General features: G+C 47.0%; 1 protein-coding gene across 2 annotated transcripts in view; it reads right to left on the minus strand.

Annotated features, from left to right (window-relative positions):
* ARL6IP6 (ARF like GTPase 6 interacting protein 6) overlaps window positions 1-20429 on the minus strand; it is a 99027-nt gene that overhangs the window by 59644 nt on the left and 18954 nt on the right. For both annotated transcript variants that reach the window (XM_069225171.1, XM_069225172.1), the window contains exon 2: window positions 11942-11995. In XM_069225171.1, the coding sequence (XP_069081272.1) occupies window positions 11942-11995 (54 nt within the window). The remainder of the gene's footprint in view (window positions 1-11941; window positions 11996-20429) is intronic.

A 20429-nucleotide genomic window follows, 5' to 3' on the forward strand; every position in this document is an offset into this window, starting at 1 on the left:
TTCCTCTGCAGGGGTTTTCAGCTAGGCAGTCCTTCTTCTTGTAGTTGCAGGAATCTAATTTTCTAGGGTTCAGGGTAGCCCTTAAATACTAAATTTAAGGGCGTGTTTAGGTCTGGGGGGTTAGTAGCCAATGGCTACTAGCCCTGAGGGTGGGTACACCCTCTTTGTGCCTCCTCCCAAGGGGAGGGGGTCACAATCCTAACCCTATTTGGGGAATCCTCCATCTGCAAGATGGAGGATTTCTAAAAGTTAGAGTCACCTCAGCTCAGGACACCTTAGGGGATGTCCTGACTGGCCAGTGACTCCTCCTTGTTGCTTTCTTTGTTCCCTCCGACCTTGCCGCCAAAAGTGGGGGCCGTGGCCGGAGGGGGCGGGCAACTCCACTAAGCTGGAGTGCCCTGCTGGGCTGTGACAAAGGGGTGAGCCTTTGAGGCTCACCGCCAGGTGTTACAGCTCCTGCCTGGGGGAGGTGTTAGCATCTCCACCCAGTGCAGGCTTTGTTACTGGCCTCAGAGTGACAAAGGCACTCTCCCCATGGGGCCAGCAACATGTCTCTAGTTCCAGCAGCCTGCCACACTAGTCAGCCTACACAGACAGTCGGTTAAGTTTCAGGGGGCACCTCTAAGGTGCCCTCTGGGGTGTATTTTGCAATAAAATGTACACTGGCATCAGTGTGCATTTATTGTGCTGAGAAGTTTGATACCAAACTTCCCAGTTTTCAGTGTAGCCATTATGGTGCTGTGGAGTTCGTGTTTGACAACTCCCAGACCATATACTCTTATGGCTACCCTGCACTTACAATGTCTAAGGTTTTGTTTAGACACTGTAGGGGTACCATGCTCATGCACTGGTACCCTCACCTATGGCATAGTGCACCCTGCCTTAGGGCTGTAAGGCCTGCTAGAGGGGTGACTGACCTATACTTGCATAGGCAGTGAGAGGCTGGCATGGCACCCTGAGGGGAGTGCCATGTCGACTTACTCGTTTTGTTCTCACTAGCACACACAAGCTGGCAAGCAGTGTGTCTGTGCTGAGTGAGAGGTCTCCAGGGTGGCATAAGACATGCTGCAGCCCTTAGAGACCTTCCTTGGCATCAGGGCCCTTGGTACTAGAAGTACCAGTTACAAGGGACTTATCTGGATGCCAGGGTCTGCCAATTGTGGATACAAAAGTACAGGTTAGGGAAAGAACACTGGTGCTGGGGCCTGGTTAGCAGGCCTCAGCACACTTTCAATTGTAAACATAGCATCAGCAAAGGCAAAAAGTCAGGGGGCAACCATGCCAAGGAGGCATTTCCTTACACAACCCCCCCTCAAACGAAAGAGGATGAGACTAACCTTTCCCAAGAGAGTCTTCATTTTCTAAGTGGAAGAACCTGGAAAGGCCATCTGCATTGGCATGGGCAGTCCCAGGTCTGTGTTCCACTATAAAGTCCATTCCCTGTAGGGAGATGGACCACCTCAACAGTTTAGGATTTTCACCCTTCATTTGCATCAGCCATTTGAGAGGTCTGTGGTCAGTTTGAACTAGGAAGTGAGTCCCAAAGAGGTATGGTCTCAGCTTCTTCAGGGACCAAACCACAGCAAAGGCCTCCCTCTCAATGGCACTCCAACGCTGCTCCCTGGGGAGTAACCTCCTGCTAATGAAAGCAACAGGCTGGTCAAGGCCATCATCATTTGTTTGGGACAAAACTGCCCCTATCCCATGTTCAGAGGCATCTGTCTGCACAATGAACTGCTTAGAATAATCTGGAGCTTTTAGAACTGGTGCTGAGCACATTGCTTGTTTCAGGGTGTCAAAGGCCTGTTGGCATTCCACAGTCCAGTTCACTTTCTTGGGCATTTTCTTGGAGGTGAGTTCAGTGAGGGCTGTCACAATGGATCCATATCCCTTCACAAACCTCCTGTAGTACCCAGTCAAGCCAAGGAATGCCCTGACTTGAGTCTGGGTTTTTGGAGCTACCCAGTCCAGAATAGTCTGGATCTTGGGTTGGAGTGGCTGAACTTGGCCTCCACCTACAAGGTGGCCCAAGTAAACCACAGTTCCCTGCCCTATCTGGCATTTGGATGCCTTGATAGAGAGGCCTGCAGATTGCAGAGCCTTCAAAACCTTCTTCAGGTGGACCAGGTGATCCTGCCAGGTGGAGCTAAAGACAGCAATATCATCAAGATAAGCTGTGCTAAAGGACTCCAAACCAGCAAGGACTTGATTCACCAACCTTTGGAAGGTGGCAGGGGCATTCTTTAAACCAAAGGGCATAACAGTAAACTGATAATGCCCATCAGGTGTGGAGAATGCTGTTTTCTCTTTTGCTCCAGGTGCCATTTTTATTTGCCAGTACCCTGCTGTCAAGTCAAAGGTACTTAAGAATTTGGCAGCACCTAATTTGTCTATGAGCTCATCAGCTCTAGGAATTGGATGAGCATCTGTCTTGGTGACAGAGTTGAGCCCTCTGTAGTCCACACAAAACCTCATCTCTTTCTTTCCATCTTTGGTGTGAGGTTTGGGGACTAAGACCACTGGGCTAGCCCAGGGGCTGTCAGAGCGCTCAATTACTCCCAATTCTAGCATCTTGTGGACTTCCACCTTGATGCTTTCCTTAACATGGTCAGACTGTCTAAAATTTTTGTTTTCGACAGGCATGCTGTCTCCTGTGTCCACATCATGGGTACACAGGTGTGTCTGACCAGGGGTTAGGGAGAAGAGTTCAGGAAACTGTTGTAGGACTCTCCTACAATCAGCTTGCTGTTGGCCAGAGAGGGTGTCTGAGTAGATCACTCCATCTACTGTGCCATCTTTCGGGTCTGATGACAGAAGATCAGGGAGAGGTTCACTCTCTGCCTCCTGATCCTCATCTGTTACCATCAACAGATTTACATCAGCCCTGTCATAGAAGAGCTTAAGGCGGTTCACATGGATCACCCTCTTGGGGCTCCTGCTTGTGCCCAGGTCCACCAGGTAGGTGACCTGACTCTTCCTTTCTAGCACTGGGTAAGGGCCACTCCATTTGTCCTGGAGTGCCCTGGGAGCCACAGGCTCCAGAACCCAGACTTTCTGCCCTGGTTGGAACTCAACCATTGCAGCCTTTTGGTCATACCAAAACTTCTGGAGCTGTTGGCTGGCCTCAAGGTTTTTGGTTGCCTTTTCCATGTACTCTGCCATTCTAGAGCGAAGGCCAAGTACATAGTCCACTATGTCTTGTTTAGGCTCATGAAGAGGTCTCTCCCAGCCTTCTTTAACAAGAGCAAGTGGTCCCCTTACAGGGTGACCAAACAGAAGTTCAAAGGGTGAGAATCCTACTCCCTTCTGTGGCACCTCTCTGTAAGCAAAAAGCAGACATGGCAAGAGGACATCCCATCTCCTTCTGAGTTTTTCTGGGAGCCCCATGATCATGCCTTTTAATGTCTTGTTGAATCTCTCAACTAAGCCATTAGTTTGTGGATGGTATGGTGTAGTGAATTTGTAAGTCACTCCACACTCATTCCACATGTGTTTTAGGTATGCTGACATGAAGTTGGTACCTCTGTCAGACACCACCTCCTTAGGGAAACCCACTCTGGTAAAGATACCAATGAGGGCCTTGGCTACTGCAGGGGCAGTAGTCGACCTAAGGGGAATAGCTTCAGGATACCTAGTAGCATGATCCACTACTACTAGGATGTACATATTTCCTGAGGCTGTGGGAGGTTCCAGTGGACCAACTATGTCCACACCCACTCTTTCAAAGGGGACCCCCACCACTGGAAGTGGAATGAGGGGGGCCTTTGGGTGCCCACCTGTCTTACCACTGGATTGACAGGTGGGGCAGGAGAGGCAAAACTCCTTAACCTTCTGGGACATATTGGGCCAGTAGAAGTGGTTGACTAACCTCTCCCACGTCTTGGTTTGTCCCAAATGCCCAGCAAGGGGAATATCATGGGCTAAGGTCAGAATAAACTCTCTGAACGACTGAGGCACTACCACTCTCCTAGTGGCACCAGGTTTGGGGTCTCTGGCCTCAGTGTACAGGAGTCCATCTTCCCAATAGACCCTATGTGTTCCATTTTTCTTGCCCTTGGACTCTTCAGCAGCTTGCTGCCTAAGGCCTTCAAGAGAGGGACAGGTTTCTTGTCCCTTACACAGCTCTTCCCTTGAGGGTCCCCCTGGGCCTAAGAGCTCAACCTGATAAGGTTCAAGCTCCAAAGGCTCAGTTCCCTCAGAGGGCAGGACTTCTTCCTGAGAAGAGAGGTTCTCTTTTCCTGACTGTGTTGCAGTTGGTTTCCCAACTGACTTTCCTTTTCTCTTGGTAGGCTGGGCCATTTTTCCAGACTCCAGCTCTACTTTTTCACCCCGTGCCTTGCATTGTGCTCTTGTTTTTACACACACCAGTTCAGGGATACCCAGCATGGCTGCATGGGTTTTTAGTTCTACCTCAGCCCATGCTGAGGACTCCAGGTCATTTCCAAGCAGACAGTCTACTGGGATGTTTGAGGAGACCACCACCTGTTTCAGGCCATTGACCCCTCCCCATTCTAAAGTTACCATTGCCATGGGATGTGCTTTAGTCTGATTGTCAGCGTTGGTGACTGTATAAGTTTTTCCAGTCAGGTATTGGCCAGGGGAAACCAGTTTCTCTGTCACCATGGTGACACTGGCACCTGTATCCCTCAGGCCCTCTACACCTGTCCCATTAATAAAGAGCTGCTGCCTGTATTTTTGCATGTTAGGCGGCCAGGCAGCTAGTGTGGCTAAATCCACCCCACCCTCAGAGACTAGAGTAGCTTCAGTGTGGACCCTGATTTGCTCTGGGCACAATGTTGATCCCACTTGGAGACTAGCCATTCCAGTGTTACCTGGATTGGAGTTTGGAGTGGAACTTTTCTTGGGACAGGCCTGGTCTCCAGTTTGGTGTCCAGACTGACTACAGTTTCGACACCAGGCCTTTTTGGGATCAAAGTTTTTACCCTTGTACCCAGGATTGTTTTGTGAAGAGGCTCTGGGCCCACCCTCCTGTGCAGGTTTTTGGGGGCCTGTAGAAGACTCTTTACTATTTTTATTTTTGGCTGTCTCACCACCTTTCCCCTGGGGAGGTTTTGTGACCCCTTTCTTTTGGTCACCCCCTGTGGAAGTTTTGGACACCCTTGTCTTGACCCAATGGTCCGCCTTCTTTCCCAATTCTTGGGGAGAAATTGGTTCTAGGTCTACCAGATGCTGATGCAGTTTATCATTGAAACAATTACTTAACAGGTGTTCTTTCACAAATAAATTGTACAGCCCATCATAATTACTTACACCACTGCCTTGAATCCAACCATCTAGTGTTTTTACTGAGTAGTCTACAAAGTCAACCCAGGTCTGGCTCGAGGATTTTTGAGCCCCCCTGAATCTAATCCTATACTCCTCAGTGGAGAATCCAAAGCCCTCAATCAGGGTACCCTTCATGAGGTCATAAGATTCTGCATCTTTTCCAGAGAGTGTGAGGAGTCTATCCCTACACTTTCCTGTGAACATTTCCCAAAGGAGAGCACCCCAGTGAGATCGGTTCACTTTTCTGGTTACACAAGCCCTCTCAAAAGCTGTGAACCATTTGGTGATGTCATCACCATCTTCATATTTAGTTACAATCCCTTTAGGGATTTTCAACATGTCAGGAGAATCTCTGACCCTATTTATGTTGCTGCCACCATTGATGGGTCCTAGGCCCATCTCTTGTCTTTCCCTTTCTATGGCTAGGATCTGTTTTTCCAAAGCCAATCTTTTGGCCATCCTGGCTAACTGGATGTCCTCTTCACTGGAGTTATCCTCAGTGATTTCAGAGTTGTTGGTCCCTCCTGTGAGGGAACCTGCATCTCTGACTATTATTTGTGGAGTCAGGGCTTGAGAAGCCCTGCTCTCCCTAAGTAGGACTGGAGGGGGGGAATTTCCCTCCAAGTCACTATCTTCATCCTCTGTGTTGCCATCCTCAGAGGGGTTGGCCTTTTCAAACTCAGCCAAAAGCTCCTGGAGCTGTACTTTGGTAGGTTTGGGGCCCATTGCTATTTTCTTTAGTTTACAGAGTGACCTTAGCTCTCTCATCTATAGATGGAGGTAAGGTGTGGTGTCGAGTTCCACCACAGTCACATCTGTGCTAGACATTTTGCTTCTAAAAGTTGGAATACTTTTTAAGAATCTAAAACTGGTTCTAGAATCTAATTCAAACTTTTACAAACTTTTAAACTCTAAAAGAAATGCTAAACAGGATCTAACACAAGGCCCTAGCAGGTCTTTTAAGAATTTAGAAATCTTTTCAAATTGCAAAAATCAATTTCTAATGACAATTTTGGAATTTGTCGTGTGATCAGGTATTGGCTGAGTAGTCCAGCAAATGCAAAGTCTTGTACCCCACCGCTGATCCACCAATGTAGGAAGTTGGCTCTGTATGTGCTATTTCAAAGTAAGGAATAGCATGCACAGAGTCCAAGGGTTCCCCTTAGAGGTAAAATAGTGGTAAAAAGAGATAATACTAATGCTCTATTTTGTGGTAGTGTGGTCGAGCAGTAGGCTTATCCAAGGAGTAGTGTTAAGCATTTGTTGTACATACACATAGACAATAAATGAGGTACACACACTCAGAGACAAATCCAGCCAATAGGTTTTGTATAGAAAAATATCTTTTCTTAGTTTATTTTAAGAACCACAGGTTCAAATTTAACATGTAATATCTTGTTTGAAAGGTATTGCAGGTAAGTACATTAGGAACTTTGAATCATTTCAATTGCATGTATACTTTTCAAGTTATTCACAAATAGCTACTTTAAAAGTGGACACAGTGCAATTTTCACAGTTCCTGGGGGAGGTAAGTTTTTGTTAGTTTTACCAGGTAAGTAAGACACTTACAGGGTTCAGTTCTTGGTCCAAGGTAGCCCACCGTTGGGGGTTCAGAGCAACCCCAAAGTTACCACACCAGCAGCTCAGGGCCGGTCAGGTGCAGAGTTCAAAGTGGTGCCCAAAACGCATAGGCTTCAATGGAGAGAAGGGGGTGCCCCGGTTCCAGTCTGCCAGCAGTTAAGTACCCGCGTCTTCGGAGGGCAGACCAGGGGGGTTTTGTAGGGCACCGGGGGGACACAAGCCCACACAGAAATTTCACCCTCAGCGGCGCGGGGGCGGCCGGGTGCAGTGTTAGAACAAGCGTCGGGTTCGCAATGGAAGTCAATGAGAGATCAAGGGATCTCTTCAGCGCTGCAGGCAGGCAAGGGGGGGCTCCTCGGGGAAACCTCCACTTGGGCAAGGGAGAGGGACTCCTGGGGGTCACTTCTGCAGTGAAAGTCCGGTCCTTCAGGTCCTGGGGGCTGCGGGTGCAGGGTCTTTTCCAGGCGTCGGGACTTAGGTTTCAGAGAGTCGCGGTCAGGGGAAGCCTCGGGATTCCCTCTGCAGGCGGCGCTGTGGGGGCTCAGGGGGGACAGGTTTTGGTACTCACAGTCGTAGAGTAGTCCGGGGGTCCTCCCTGAGGTGTTGGTTCTCCACCAGCCGAGTCGGGGTCGCCGGGTGCAGTGTTGCAAGTCTCACGCTTCTTGCGGGGAGTTGCAGGGTTCTTTAAAGCTGCTTCTTGAAACAAAGTTGCAGTCTTTTTGGAGCAGGTCCGCTGTCCTCGGGAGTTTCTTGTCGTCGTCGAAGCAGGTCAGTCCTCAGAGGATTCAGAGGTCGCTGGTCCCTTTGGAAGGCGTCGCTGGAGCAGAGTTCTTTGGAAGGCAGGAGACAGGCCGGTGAGTTTCTGGAGCCAAGGCAGTTGTTGTCTTCTGGTCTTCCTCTGCAGGGGTTTTCAGCTAGGCAGTCCTTCTTCTTGTAGTTGCAGGAATCTAATTTTCTAGGGTTCAGGGTAGCCCTTAAATACTAAATTTAAGGGCGTGTTTAGGTCTGGGGGGTTAGTAGCCAATGGCTACTAGCCCTGAGGGTGGCTACACCCTCTTTGTGCCTCCTCCCAAGGGGAGGGGGGTCACAATCCTAACCCTATTGGGGGAATCCTCCATCTGCAAGATGGCGGATTTCTAAAAGTTAGAGTCACCTCAGCTCAGGACACCTTAGGGGCTGTCCTGACTGGCCAGTGACTCCTCCTTGTTGCTTTCTTTGTTCCCTCCAACCTTGCCGCCAAAAGTGGGGGCCGTGGCCGGAGGGGGCGGGCAACTCCACTAAGCTGGAGTGCCCTGCTGGGCTGTGACAAAGGGGTGAGCCTTTGAGGCTCACCACCAGGTGTTACAGCTCCTGCCTGGGGGAGGTGTTAGCATCTCCACCCAGTGCAGGCTTTGTTACTGGCCTCAGAGTGACAAAGGCACTCTCCCCATGGGGCCAGCAACATGTCTCTAGTGTGGCAGGCTGCTGGAACTAGTCAGCCTACACAGACAGTCGGTTAAGTTTCAGGGGGCACCTCTAAGGTGCCCTCTGGGGTGTATTTTGCAATAAAATGTACACTGGCATCAGTGTGCATTTATTGTGCTGAGAAGTTTGATACCAAACTTCCCAGTTTTCAGTGTAGCCATTATGGTGCTGTGGAGTTCGTGTTTGACAACTCCCAGACCATATACTCTTATGGCTACCCTGCACTTACAATGTCTAAGGTTTTGTTTAGACACTGTAGGGGTACCATGCTCATGCACTGGTACCCTCACCTATGGCATAGTGCACCCTGCCTTAGGGCTGTAAGGCCTGCTAGAGGGGTGACTGACCTATACTTGCATAGGCAGTGAGAGGCTGGCATGGCACCCTGAGGGGAGTGCCATGTCGACTTACTCGTTTTGTTCTCACTAGCACACACAAGCTGGCAAGCAGTGTGTCTGTGCTGAGTGAGAGGTCTCCAGGGTGGCATAAGACATGCTGCAGCCCTTAGAGACCTTCCTTGGCATCAGGGCCCTTGGTACTAGAAGTACCAGTTACAAGGGACTTATCTGGATGCCAGGGTCTGCCAATTGTGGATACAAAAGTACAGGTTAGGGAAAGAACACTGGTGCTGGGGCCTGGTTAGCAGGCCTCAGCACACTTTCAATTGTAAACATAGCATCAGCAAAGGCAAAAAGTCAGGGGGCAACCATGCCAAGGAGGCATTTCCTTACACTTAGTAGTCCCCAATTCATGAAATTAAATCACTGATGCACCATCCCCATATCACAGAGGTATTTCACACTGGCACCAGTCCTCCAGCAATGAACTCTGGAATATACTCTTCAATTTAGTTACACTTTAATTATTAAGCATTGCGAGATTTACAGCACAGTTAGCTCAAGCAGTTGCCTGCTAAAACTTAAAATGTGAGCAAAATGAATGCTCTAGGGAGTCTTGCACAACATGTACAGTGTGCAAACCAAGTGGTTTACCAGGGGTTCTAGAATTAACTTATACCAGGACACAAATGGTCTCCTGGGGGTTTTATCTAGTGTTTTTTTTTTTTTTTTTACATGTAAATAATGCTTAGATAACATGGGCACAGGTATCCATCAGATCTGTGGTGGGAATTAACTTTCTTCGTAATCGTCCAACAAATCCTCCAAGGAAGAAAAAAAACAATGATTAAGCAACTGGTTTCTACCATCAAAGCTCTAGATGAACTGGAAGGAAATTCTATTTAATGCTCATGTTTACTAAGCGCTTTCATTACATCTGTTATGCTGAACAACATTGCCACGGTTTTATACATAGGCTCTTCAGAATGCTCATGGCTTGATGTTAGAAATTGGATCTCTAGTTGGTAGAGGTATGCAACTTATCAAATTAGGGACCACGGTCCTAGTCAGGGCAAGTCAAGGACAACATAAATTTGCTCACCCTCTGGTAGCTTGCAAAGAGCAGGCAGGGCCTAACTTAGAAGGCAATGTGTAAAGTACTTGTGCAACACACACACTAACCTCAGGAGACACACCACAGAAAAAGACTGCACATGGATATAGAAAAAAAAGCCTGTTTATCTGGTTAATTTTAGGATCAGCACAATACAGATATAATTCATAAATAGTGAGATATTTGCTTTGCAGACTCAAAAATAAAGCAAGGTAGATGAGCAAATGCAGAGATCGATGGGGTGGTACTGAGGACTCCATGGCACGGATGTTTTGGTGGACTGTGGTACTGTTATGGTTGCAGTCCTCTAGGGCAGCCGTGTGTGGCTAAGCTGGGCAAAGTTACTTGGGTTGGCTTAAATTAGCGAGCAGCAAAGGAAGCCAGGGCCACACATGATGGTTCACAGGCACAAGTGGCAGAGGTTGGCAAAGCAGCTCAGTCTTGACCGAAAGCAGTGACCAGCAAAACAAAGCAGGGTCGCTCCAGGCGGTTCTCAGGTACAAGCGGCAAAGTTTGGCAAAGCCACTCGCTGTTGGCTGAAAGTAGTGAGCGGCAAAGTTGGGCAAAGCCACTCGGGTTGACTGAAAGTAGCTAGCGGCAGAAGAAAGCAAAAGCCGCTCAGAGTCACCCTGGCTTTGGAGAACGAATCTTGGGCTACCGGGCAGAGATCAGCAGGGCGGCACAGAAAAGCAGGGTAGTAGTTCCTGAGAGCAGTCAATCCTGGCAGAGTGGCAATCCTGGCACACAGCAGTCTTCACTCCAGCAGTGTTTTCTTGAGTCCAGAAGTGTACTGATTTGAGTGGGTCATGGACCCAGTACTTATATTAGAAAGTGCCTCTCATTGGGGGGATGACTACAAAGAGTTCTTGTGAAGTGTAAAGGTCCCCTTTCAGGTCAGCCTTGGCTCCAGACTGTCAGTGGGAGGTAATAAGCCTCTCTGTGTGGACTCTAGTCACTAGCCTTTGGGGTGTTAATGCGATCCCTTCCCAACCTCCTCCTTGGGAAGAGCCATCAGTATGCAGATTCATGCAGTTGAGTATGCTGTGTTGTGGGTGTCTGAAGGGAATGCACAAGTGTAGCTGCCACACAGCCCAGGGTAGATGTGTATTAGAGATATGCTGAGGGCACATAGAGCAGTGAGTGCAGAGAAATACCCACTTTCTAAAAGTGGCATTTCTAAAATAGTAATAATAAATCTGCCTTTACCAGTTAACAGGATTTATTACTACCATTCCAATGGTACTAAACAGGATGCTGGTACTCCTCTCAGATCAGGAATTACAGCTTAAGGGTAATATAAGGAATTCCTAATGCTAGCCTATGAGAGGGGCAGGCCTTACAGTAATTAAAAATAAATGTAGTAGTCTTTCATTCAAAGGGGTGGGGGAGTTCTGGGATTGACATAGGGCTTTAGATGATAAGTCGGGTGACAGTGAGACTGCACACACAGGCTCTGCAGTGGCAAGCCGGAGACATGTTTACAGGGCTACTTAAGTGGGTGACACCATCAGTGCTGCAGGCTCACTAGTGGCATTGAATTTACAGGCCCTGGGTATTTAGTATACCACTTTACAAGGGGACTTTACAAGTGCTCAGAGTCCGAAGGCCAACAAAAAGATACAACAACAAAACAGGAGGTAAAGGCAAAAAGTCTGGGTTAAGCTCACCCTAAGGATGCCAGGGCTAACGCTCGAGTTTCTACTTTAGACAAATTGGATCAGACATATTTCCTCCTCTTGCCATGAGACTAATGAAGATGGTCTGCCAGAAATAATTGCTTATGATCCTGTGGCAGAATGCACAGTGGGTAACAAGATTAGACTCAATTTGGGTTTAAAGCCATTAGCCTTGCAAAGGAATAGCGTGGATGATTTTAATGAGGGCCAAATACACCACCAAAACAGAAGGGCCTGTTCTTATTGTCAGACAAAGAAATATACAAAAGAAATGCAGCTAATGCGGTAACCACAATCAGGTTGCAGTATAAAGAGTTCACTTCTCTGCAGAGAAGCCCAGGAAATGGGCGTGTATTAAATGGACAGAGGAAAAATTGGAATGGATGGGTCCAATGAAACTTAGCTGTAAAATTCTCATTGTAAGTTAAACATATCTGGCTGTTCAACAGGTCAAGGGCTGTTTAAAGACAAGCTAAGCATACCTAACAATTGAGTTTCCATTCCATCTTCATTCTTTGTCTTCTCTGAGGGTAGCTCTGGAAATAAAAAAAATAATAAAAAAATTAACTGCAGTACGTTAAACAAAGTAGCACTCGAAAGCAACCTCCATAATAAGCCTAGTGTTTTACACTTTACTACTACTCACCAAACCTCAGCACAGAAGGTTATTTTTACATTCCATAGAAGTTTAACCTTTCTGTGGGCAAGATCAATTCCAACTCTCCCAATGACCAAACACATGTGTATCCATCCATATGGTCGGACTACCCATAGCAAGTTATGACAAAACTTTAGTCCCTAAAAAGAGCTCTTAAAAAAATAAAAATAAAAAGGGGTGGGTCAGCCTACACCAGTAAGTTCTAGCCACTGATGGGCCAACTATATCTGCATCTATAGGTTCAGGGACTACTAGATGTGAACCCCTGCATCTCCTACAGGGTCAAAGAGTAAATTACGGAGCCCCATCTAAATTGAGACAATACTGCAGCTCCTGGGGTATAGGCCATCAACCAGGACTCTCCAGCCACCTGTGCCTTGGGATTTTCTTTCAATCTGACTCCAGATGTAATCCATCTCCATGCAGTCAGCCTTGAGGCCTCAGTGCTAGGCGTTTCTTAGCCTTCCTCTTTTCCTTTTCCCTTGAGGACATCAGATCAGGGCTTGTCTTTGATGTTTGATGCAGGCTTGCAGAGGGTGTGACCTATCCAGTCCCAATGTCTTTATAGGATTTCTTCAGGAGCGGGGAGTTAGAAAGTCTACTGCAATAGGTTGATGTTGCTGATGGCGTTTGTCTGGTGGATTTTGCTGATTTTTTTTTTTAGGCAGGTGTTGATGAAGGCCTGGACTTAGTTGATGGTGGTCATTGTTGTCTTCCAAGTCTCTGCTCCATACAGAAGGACTGATTTTATGTTGCGGCATAAAAGTCAGATCTTCGTTTCCCGCATTAGGTCCTGGAACTCCAGATCTTTTTTAGCTGAATGAAGGCAGCTTTGAGGATTCTTTCCTGGACATCGGCGTCTGTGTTGCCCTGCTTGTCTATGACACTGCCCACATAGGTTATAGCCTGTCAGAGCACAGGTGGTGCGCAATCTAGGGCCTGCTCCAACCAAGTTACCTGTGCTGTCTTTATTACCATTATACGCTAAACCGTTATGTGGGTAGGCTCATGAGGCAGCCTCTACTGCCAACTTGTGGTCTCGTTGTTAATTTTCCCATTGATGTGCTTTATTACATATTACCTTTACTTATGTGGCGTCATATTGCATGCTACCTTTATGTGTGAAGCTTGTTGATTATGCAGCTGTTTGTTGTGATTGTGCTGCATTTCCTCATGTCGTTTTGGTAGTAGTCATTAGGATACTACATTTCCCAGCAATCTGCACAGCCACCATCTTGGGTGTGGCAGTCAGTATAAAATCGGCCCCGCCCAGCAACCAATGCTCACTATTCTTTCCGGATTCCTCTTGAAGGTGAGCTGGCTTCCTGCACCAATTTCCGGCCTCCTGCCTAAATGGGGATTCTCTCAGCGAGGTGCCGACTCCTGAAGGACTCCTCCTTTTCGCTTCAGCTTTACTGAGGCTGTGGTAAACAAGCTCCCGATTTCCTGGGCGTTTCTGCTCACTTCATCTGGGCACGTTCTTGCACGAGGAAGTTTCTTCCCTCATGCGCTAATCAAGAACAGCCTATGTTCTGTACGGTAAGGTTGATTTACCAGTTTGTGCATACTGCATTATTGCACATTGTCCTGAATAGGATATTTAGGAGGATCGCTCATTTGTGCATTGAGATTATTCCAAGGTGAACAATTACTAATCATTTCACAATTCCTAGAGTCGCTTGGCATTGCACAATTCCTAGAGTCGCTTGGCATTTCCGGTTTGTGTGAGATGATTTGTGGATCTTTTTGTACCATATGAGTTTATTAGTGTGAATTCTAGATTTATATATGTGAATGTAAGTGTTTTGAGATCACCTGGAAACTACTGCGTGTGATGGGCCAGAACATACAGATATGAATGAAAGTGTTTGGCATTCAATGAGAACTTTGCAAATATTGTTAGTTGGCCCAGCAGACCTTTGACGAACGGTGGTAAAGACACCCTGTTACTATATATTTTATTCCTGGAATGCTATGAATCAATAGCGGGAAACATTTAGAACTGTATAATCATATTCCTTTTCAGGTCTCCTTTCCCGCTGATCCCATCCCACACCCTTCCCCTCGCCCGGCCACTCCAAGAACCTGCGCTTTAACCTGTTCTGTGCCTTGGACGAGATGATCTCGTCCAAGGCTACAGTTCCCCTTCGCCCGGGGGGGGGGGGGGGCGAAATCCACTAGGCACCAGGGATTTATTTTTATTGTAAAGTTTCTTTTGGGGGCGACCTCTTGGGCAAGGGTCGCCCCACTGGGGGGCTATTTTTTTTTAGTATTCCCCCCCCCCCCACCCCTGGGGCAGATTGCCAATTTTTGGTCTGATCTGCCACCAGGGGGTGGGGGGGGTGGCAAAATCTACTAGACACCAGGGATTTTGTTTTTAGTGTTTATTTTGGGGGCAACCCCTTGGGCAAGGGTCGCTCCCCTGGGGGGCTATTTTTTTTTTCTGTTTCGGCCCCCCGATGGCAGACCTGCCATTTTTTGGACAATCTGGCCCCCGGGGGGGTGGAAGCACACTAGGAGCCAGGGATTGTGTGGTGTGGGTGTGTGTGTGGTGTGTGTTTGGGGGCATCCCTTGGGCAACGGTCGCCCCCCTAAGGTGGGGAAAGTTCGTATTGGCCATCTCTGCCCCTATTTTTGTAGGCCCATCTGCCCCCAAGGAGGGCAGAAACCATCAATACGGCAGGGATTTTTTTGTTTTGTTTTGTGCTGGAGGTGCCCCCTTTTGGAAGGGTCGCCCCCTAAAGGGGGCACAGAGGTGTTGCCCATTTCTGCCCCCCTTGGGGGCAGATTGGCCAATTTTTTACGCCCATCTACCCCCGAGGGGGGCAGGATCCACTTAGGTTCCAGGGACAACTTCTAAGTTCTTGGTGGTGGGGTGTTTGTCAACTGGAAAAGTATTTGTGATTATAACAATTTATTTCTTCTTTTTCTTCTAGTTCAACGCTTTTGCTTCCTTGCTGTGGATCTTTGCGGTTTTGGCAGTAGTTGTCCTGCGGTTTGCATAGTTGCATGTTTTAGGTAAGTGAAAGCAATTTACTCCAAAGGAGTATTGTTGACATGCATGAATGACATGTTTGTATGTGGTGTACTAAATGCACTATTGTGTGTTTGACATTGTCCTTAGATTTGAGCACAGTGATGTTTGTGTTGTCATATGTCTAATTTTCTTTTTTCTTTTTAGTGGGATATCATTGGTGATTGCTGTGTCTGTGCAGAGTAGTTGCTTGGTGAGTAGCTTTTTCAGGCAAGTGAGTGGTATAGTTTTTTGTAGTACATAACTCTTTGTGATAAAGCTACACTTTGTTTATTACTTATTTTACTGCTAGTTGTTGTTGGCAATCCATTTGTTGTTAGGATCATGGCTAGCCGCAAAGTGACCGCTCAGCAGGTTGTTCGCATGCTCTTTGAGTCGTCTTCAGACCATGATTACGACACTGACTCTGCATCTGAGGCAGAGGAGGAAGCAGGAGATTCTGGAAGTGAGTTTTCTGTCCGAGAGTATTCTTCTGATGAGGAAGCTACTCTCAGTGCAGATGAAGGGCCTGTGTTAGAGGAGGACATTGATGTGCCAAGAGTGCAGCAGCCTGGGGCTGAAGGGTTTCCCATTAGAAGACCTGACACCTGGATTGCCCCAAACATGGAGCAGCCAGAGTTACCTGCATTTACTGGTCTCCCAGGGTGTAGAGTTAATACGGAAAACTTTTTGCCTGTCCCTTTCTTTTACTTGTTTATGGACGATGTATTTTTGGAAGAGATTGTGGAGCAGACAAATGTGTATGCAGAGCAATATTTGCGGGAGAACGCTGCCAGACTTAAGCCTCAGTCTAGAGCTACTCATTGGGTTCCCACATATCTGGAAGAGATGAAAAGGTTTTTAGGTTTGTCTTTTTTTGATGGGGTTGATCAGGAAGCCGTCACTGGCTTCTTATTGGTCTACTAGTCCCTTGATGGCAACTGCTATATTTCCTGCAACTATGACACGTAATCTGTATTTGCTTCTTCTTCGTATGCTGCATTTTGTAGACAATGCTTTAGCCTTGCCACGAGATCACCCTGATTGTGACCGCCTTTTTAAGATTAGGCCTGTCCTTGATCATTTTGTGGATCGGTTTTCAGAGGTCTATGTTCCAGGCAAAGAGATAAGTGTGGACGAGTCTTTGGTCCTTTTCAAGGGGCGTTTAGTTTTTAAGCAGTACATTCCTAGTAAGAGGGCACGGTATGGGATTAAATTATATCTGCTGTCAGAAAGCAGTACAGGATATGTGTATAATTTCCGGGTCTACACTGGTAGGGATTCCAGTATTGACCCTCCTGGTTGTCCGGCCACTTTTGGAGTTAGCGAAAAAATTGTGTGGGAACTTGCTAGACGGCTGTTTAACAAAGGTCACCATTTGTACGTAGATAATTTCTACACTGGAGTGCAGTTGTTCAAGGAGTTGTTTAGGGTGGACACTGTTGCTTGTGGCACAATCCGTTCTAACCGGAAAGGCTATCCAAGGGAGCTTGTCTGTAAAAAACTTGAGGGGACAGTGCAGTGCCTTGCGGAATAATGAGCTGCTAGCTCTGAAATTTTCAGACAGGAGGGATGTGTACATGCTATCGACCATCCATGATGAGAGTACTTCTCCTGTGGCTGTTTGGGGTCAGGTTGCGGAAGTGCGCAAACCTGCGTGCATTTTGGACTACAATAGGCACATGGGTGGTGTTGATAGAGTAGATCAGAGGTTGGAACCTTACACTGCTCTTCGTAAGTCTTATGTGTGGTATAAAAAGTTGGCCCTACTTTTATTTCATTTGGCAACTTTTAATGCCTTTATTGTATACAAGGATTGTTCACCTGAGTCAAGGATGACATTTGTTAAATTTCAGGAGTCGGTGACAGAAAGCCTTATTGTGGTGGAACCGGCAAGAGTTCCTAGAGTAGAAGTGGTGGAAGATGTGGCTAGATTGAAAGATCGGCACTTTCCAGATCAAATTCCTCCCACTCCCAAAAAAGACATGCCCACAAAGAAATGTAGAGTATGTGCCCGGAGATCAATCCGGAGGGAGAGCCGGGTGTACTGCCCCGAATGCCCTTCAAAGCCTGGGCTGTGTGTGCCCAGCTCTTTTAGAAGTTACCACACAAGGAAAAACTTTTGGGAAATACCGTGAGTGTAAGCGGTCGGTTTTATATTTTCATATGTTTCACAGTTGGCATCTCTGTCTTTTATTTAGTTAGAGCTTTTGTGTTTGTAATTTTGTGCTTATTTTATAATTAGTGGTTTCTTTGTTGTTTATATACAAAAAAAGTGATGGCGGTGTGCGTGGGGTGGCGCTTGGCTGGCGGTGTGCGTGGGGTGGCGCTTGGCTGGCGGTGTGCGTGGGGTGGCGCTTGGCTGGCGGTGCCAGCCAAACGGCAGTCCACACTCCCATCAGCTGGTGTGATTCTTGTATCAGGCATGTGGGCGTATGTAAGTGATGGGCCCTTGAGTGGTGCGGTCTGTCGATGTGAGTGTTGTAATGTGCTGGGCCTGTGGCTGGCGGTGTGAATGGTCTTGTGCGTGTCATGTATGAAAGGTGTGTGAATGGACTGTAAAGCGGTTGGTGCCTTGTCGCGGCTTTACAGCTGACGAGCTGTGAGTCATTGGTTCACTTTTTTGCCTTTCAGTTATTAGCAGTGCATTTCATTTTTGTGAAATCTCTTGTTAATAAAGTTTTATCCACTGAACCATCACTCGCCCTCGTGCCAAATCCAACCAGTATGTGTGCTAAAAAATGACAAAACCTGCTCCACTGTAATCAGGCGTCGCAGCACACCTGTGACACGCTAGGTGCCTCGGGTGGGACCCCGATGATGAAGCATGCCACCAACTTGGTTGGTGGGTGAGGGGTCTTCTTCACATAACCTAAGTGTGTTTCTTTTCACAATTTTAGTGTTTGGCACATCACGGACGTATGTGCACACATCAAAATGATATTACAAAAATACCTGTGTTTGGGGGGGGGGGGGGAGGGCCCACCTATGTTTTTGGTGCTGGGTGCGGCCTTGATCTAGGGAAACCTACAAAACCCAGAATTTTTTTTAAACTAGACACCCCAAGGAGTCCAGGGAGGTGTGGCTTGCGTGGCTCCCCCAACATTTTCTTACCCAGACTCCTCTGTAAACCACAAAATTTGCATAAAAAAGCATATTTTCCTGACTTTTCTTAGTAGGATCACTGCTCCAGCACAAAATTCCTACTCCCCAGTTTTCCCCTCAGTCTCCCAAGTAAAATGACACCTCACTTATGTGGGTCCCCAAAGCAGAGTCCGTCTAAAGATGTAAAAAAGTATATGGCCTTATAAACTCGCTGTGCTATCCCTTCTATCTCTTCAAGTTTTGGGCCTTATTCTGTTGCAGGCACCTGGCCCACCCACACATTCCCCTAGGTCTCTAGTTTTCAGAAATGCACAGGTTTGGTAGGTTTCCCTAGGTCCCGGCTGAGCTAGAGGCCAAAATCTACAGGTAGGCACTTTGCAAAAAACACTTCTGTTTTCTTTCAAAAATTTGGATGTATCCACGTTGCGCTTTGGGGTGTTTCCTGTTGCGGGCGCTAGGCCTACCCACACAAGTGAGGTATCATTTTTATCGGGAGACTTGGGGGAACGCTGGGTGGAAGGAAATTTGTGGCTCCTCTCAGATTCCAGAACTTTCTGCCACAGAAATGTGAGGAACATGTGTTTTTTTAGCCAAATTTTGAGGTTTGCAAAGGATTCTGGGTAACAGAACCTGGTCCGAGCCCCACAAGTCACCCCATCTTGGATTCCCCTAGGTCTCTAGTTTTCAGAAATGCACAGGTTTGGTAGGTTTCCCTAGGTGCCGGCTGAGCTAGAGGCCAAAATCTACAGGTAGGTACTTCGCAAAAATCACCTCTGTTTTCTTTCAAAAAAATGGGATGTGTCCACGTTGCGCTTTGGGGTGTTTGCTGTCGCGGGCGCTAGCCCTACCCACACAAGTGAGGTATCATTTTTATCATCAGGAGATTAGCAAAACAAGTGTTATTGCCCCTTGTCTTTCTCTATATTTTTTCCTTCCAAATATAGGAGAATGTGTAAAAAAAGACATCTATTTGAGAAATGCCCTGTAATTCACATGCTAGTATGGTCACCCCGGAATTCAGAGATCTGCAAATAACCACTGCTCCTCAACACCTTATCTTGTGCCCTTTTTGGAAATACAAAGGTTTTCTTGATAGCAATTTTTTACTATTTATATTTCAGCAAATGAACTGCTGTATACCCGGTATAGAATGAAAACGTACTGCAGGGTGCAGCTCATTTATTGGCTCTGGGTTCCTCGGGTTCTTGATGAACCTACAAGCCCTATATATCCCCGCAACCAGAGGAGTCCAGCATACGTAACGGTATATTGCTTTCGATAATCTGACATTGCAGGGAAAAGTTACATAGTAAAACGTAGAGAAAAATTGATGTTTTTTTCACCTCAATTTCAATATTTTTCTTTTTCAGTTGTTATTTTCTGTAGGAAACCCTTGTAGGATCTACACAAATGACCCCTTGCTGAATTCAGATTTTTGTCTACTTTTCAGAAATGTTTAGGTTTCTGGGATCCAGCATTGGTTTCATGCCCATTTCTGTCACTGACTGGAATGGAGGCTGAAAGCACAAACAATTGCAAAAATTTGGTATGTCCCAGTAAAATGGCAAAATTGTGTTGAAAACTTGCCTGTTCCTGAAAGCTGGGAAGCTGCTGAGTTTAGCACCGCAAACCATTTGTTGATGCCATTTTCAAGGGAAAAACCACAAGCCTTCTTCTGCAGCCACTTTTTCCAATTTTTTGGAAAAAAACGAAATTGTCACTGTATTTTGGCTAATTTCTTGGCCTCCTTCAGGGGAACCCACAAAGTCTGGGTACCTCTAGAATCCCTAGGATGTTGGAAAAAAAAGGACGCAAATTTGGCTTGGTTAGCTTATGTGGACAAAAAGTTATGAGGGCCTAAGCGCGAACTGCCCCAAATAGGCAAAAAAAGGCCTGGCACAGGAGGGGGAAAAGGCCTGGCAGCGAAGGGGTTAACATCATACAGATTTGGAGGTGCCTGGAGGTGGGCCTTTTTGAGCTTCATACAGATCCTGAGGAAATGACGCTCTATCTGACAAGGCCTCTGCCTCTTCCAGTGCATCACATGCAAGAGTGACTGCAGTTGTGCTGGCACTGTTAGCATTCAGGATCTTGGTTTTATCACTGTCAATGTTGAAGCCAAGTTGTGTTGATGTGGCTGCCACCTTGTCGGTCTTGTCTTGCATCTGCTGATGGGTATGGGAGAGTGGGGCCA

This window comes from Pleurodeles waltl, chromosome 3_1 (assembly GCF_031143425.1).
Source record: "Pleurodeles waltl isolate 20211129_DDA chromosome 3_1, aPleWal1.hap1.20221129, whole genome shotgun sequence".
In the NCBI taxonomy this organism is placed as follows: Eukaryota; Metazoa; Chordata; class Amphibia; order Caudata; family Salamandridae; genus Pleurodeles; species Pleurodeles waltl.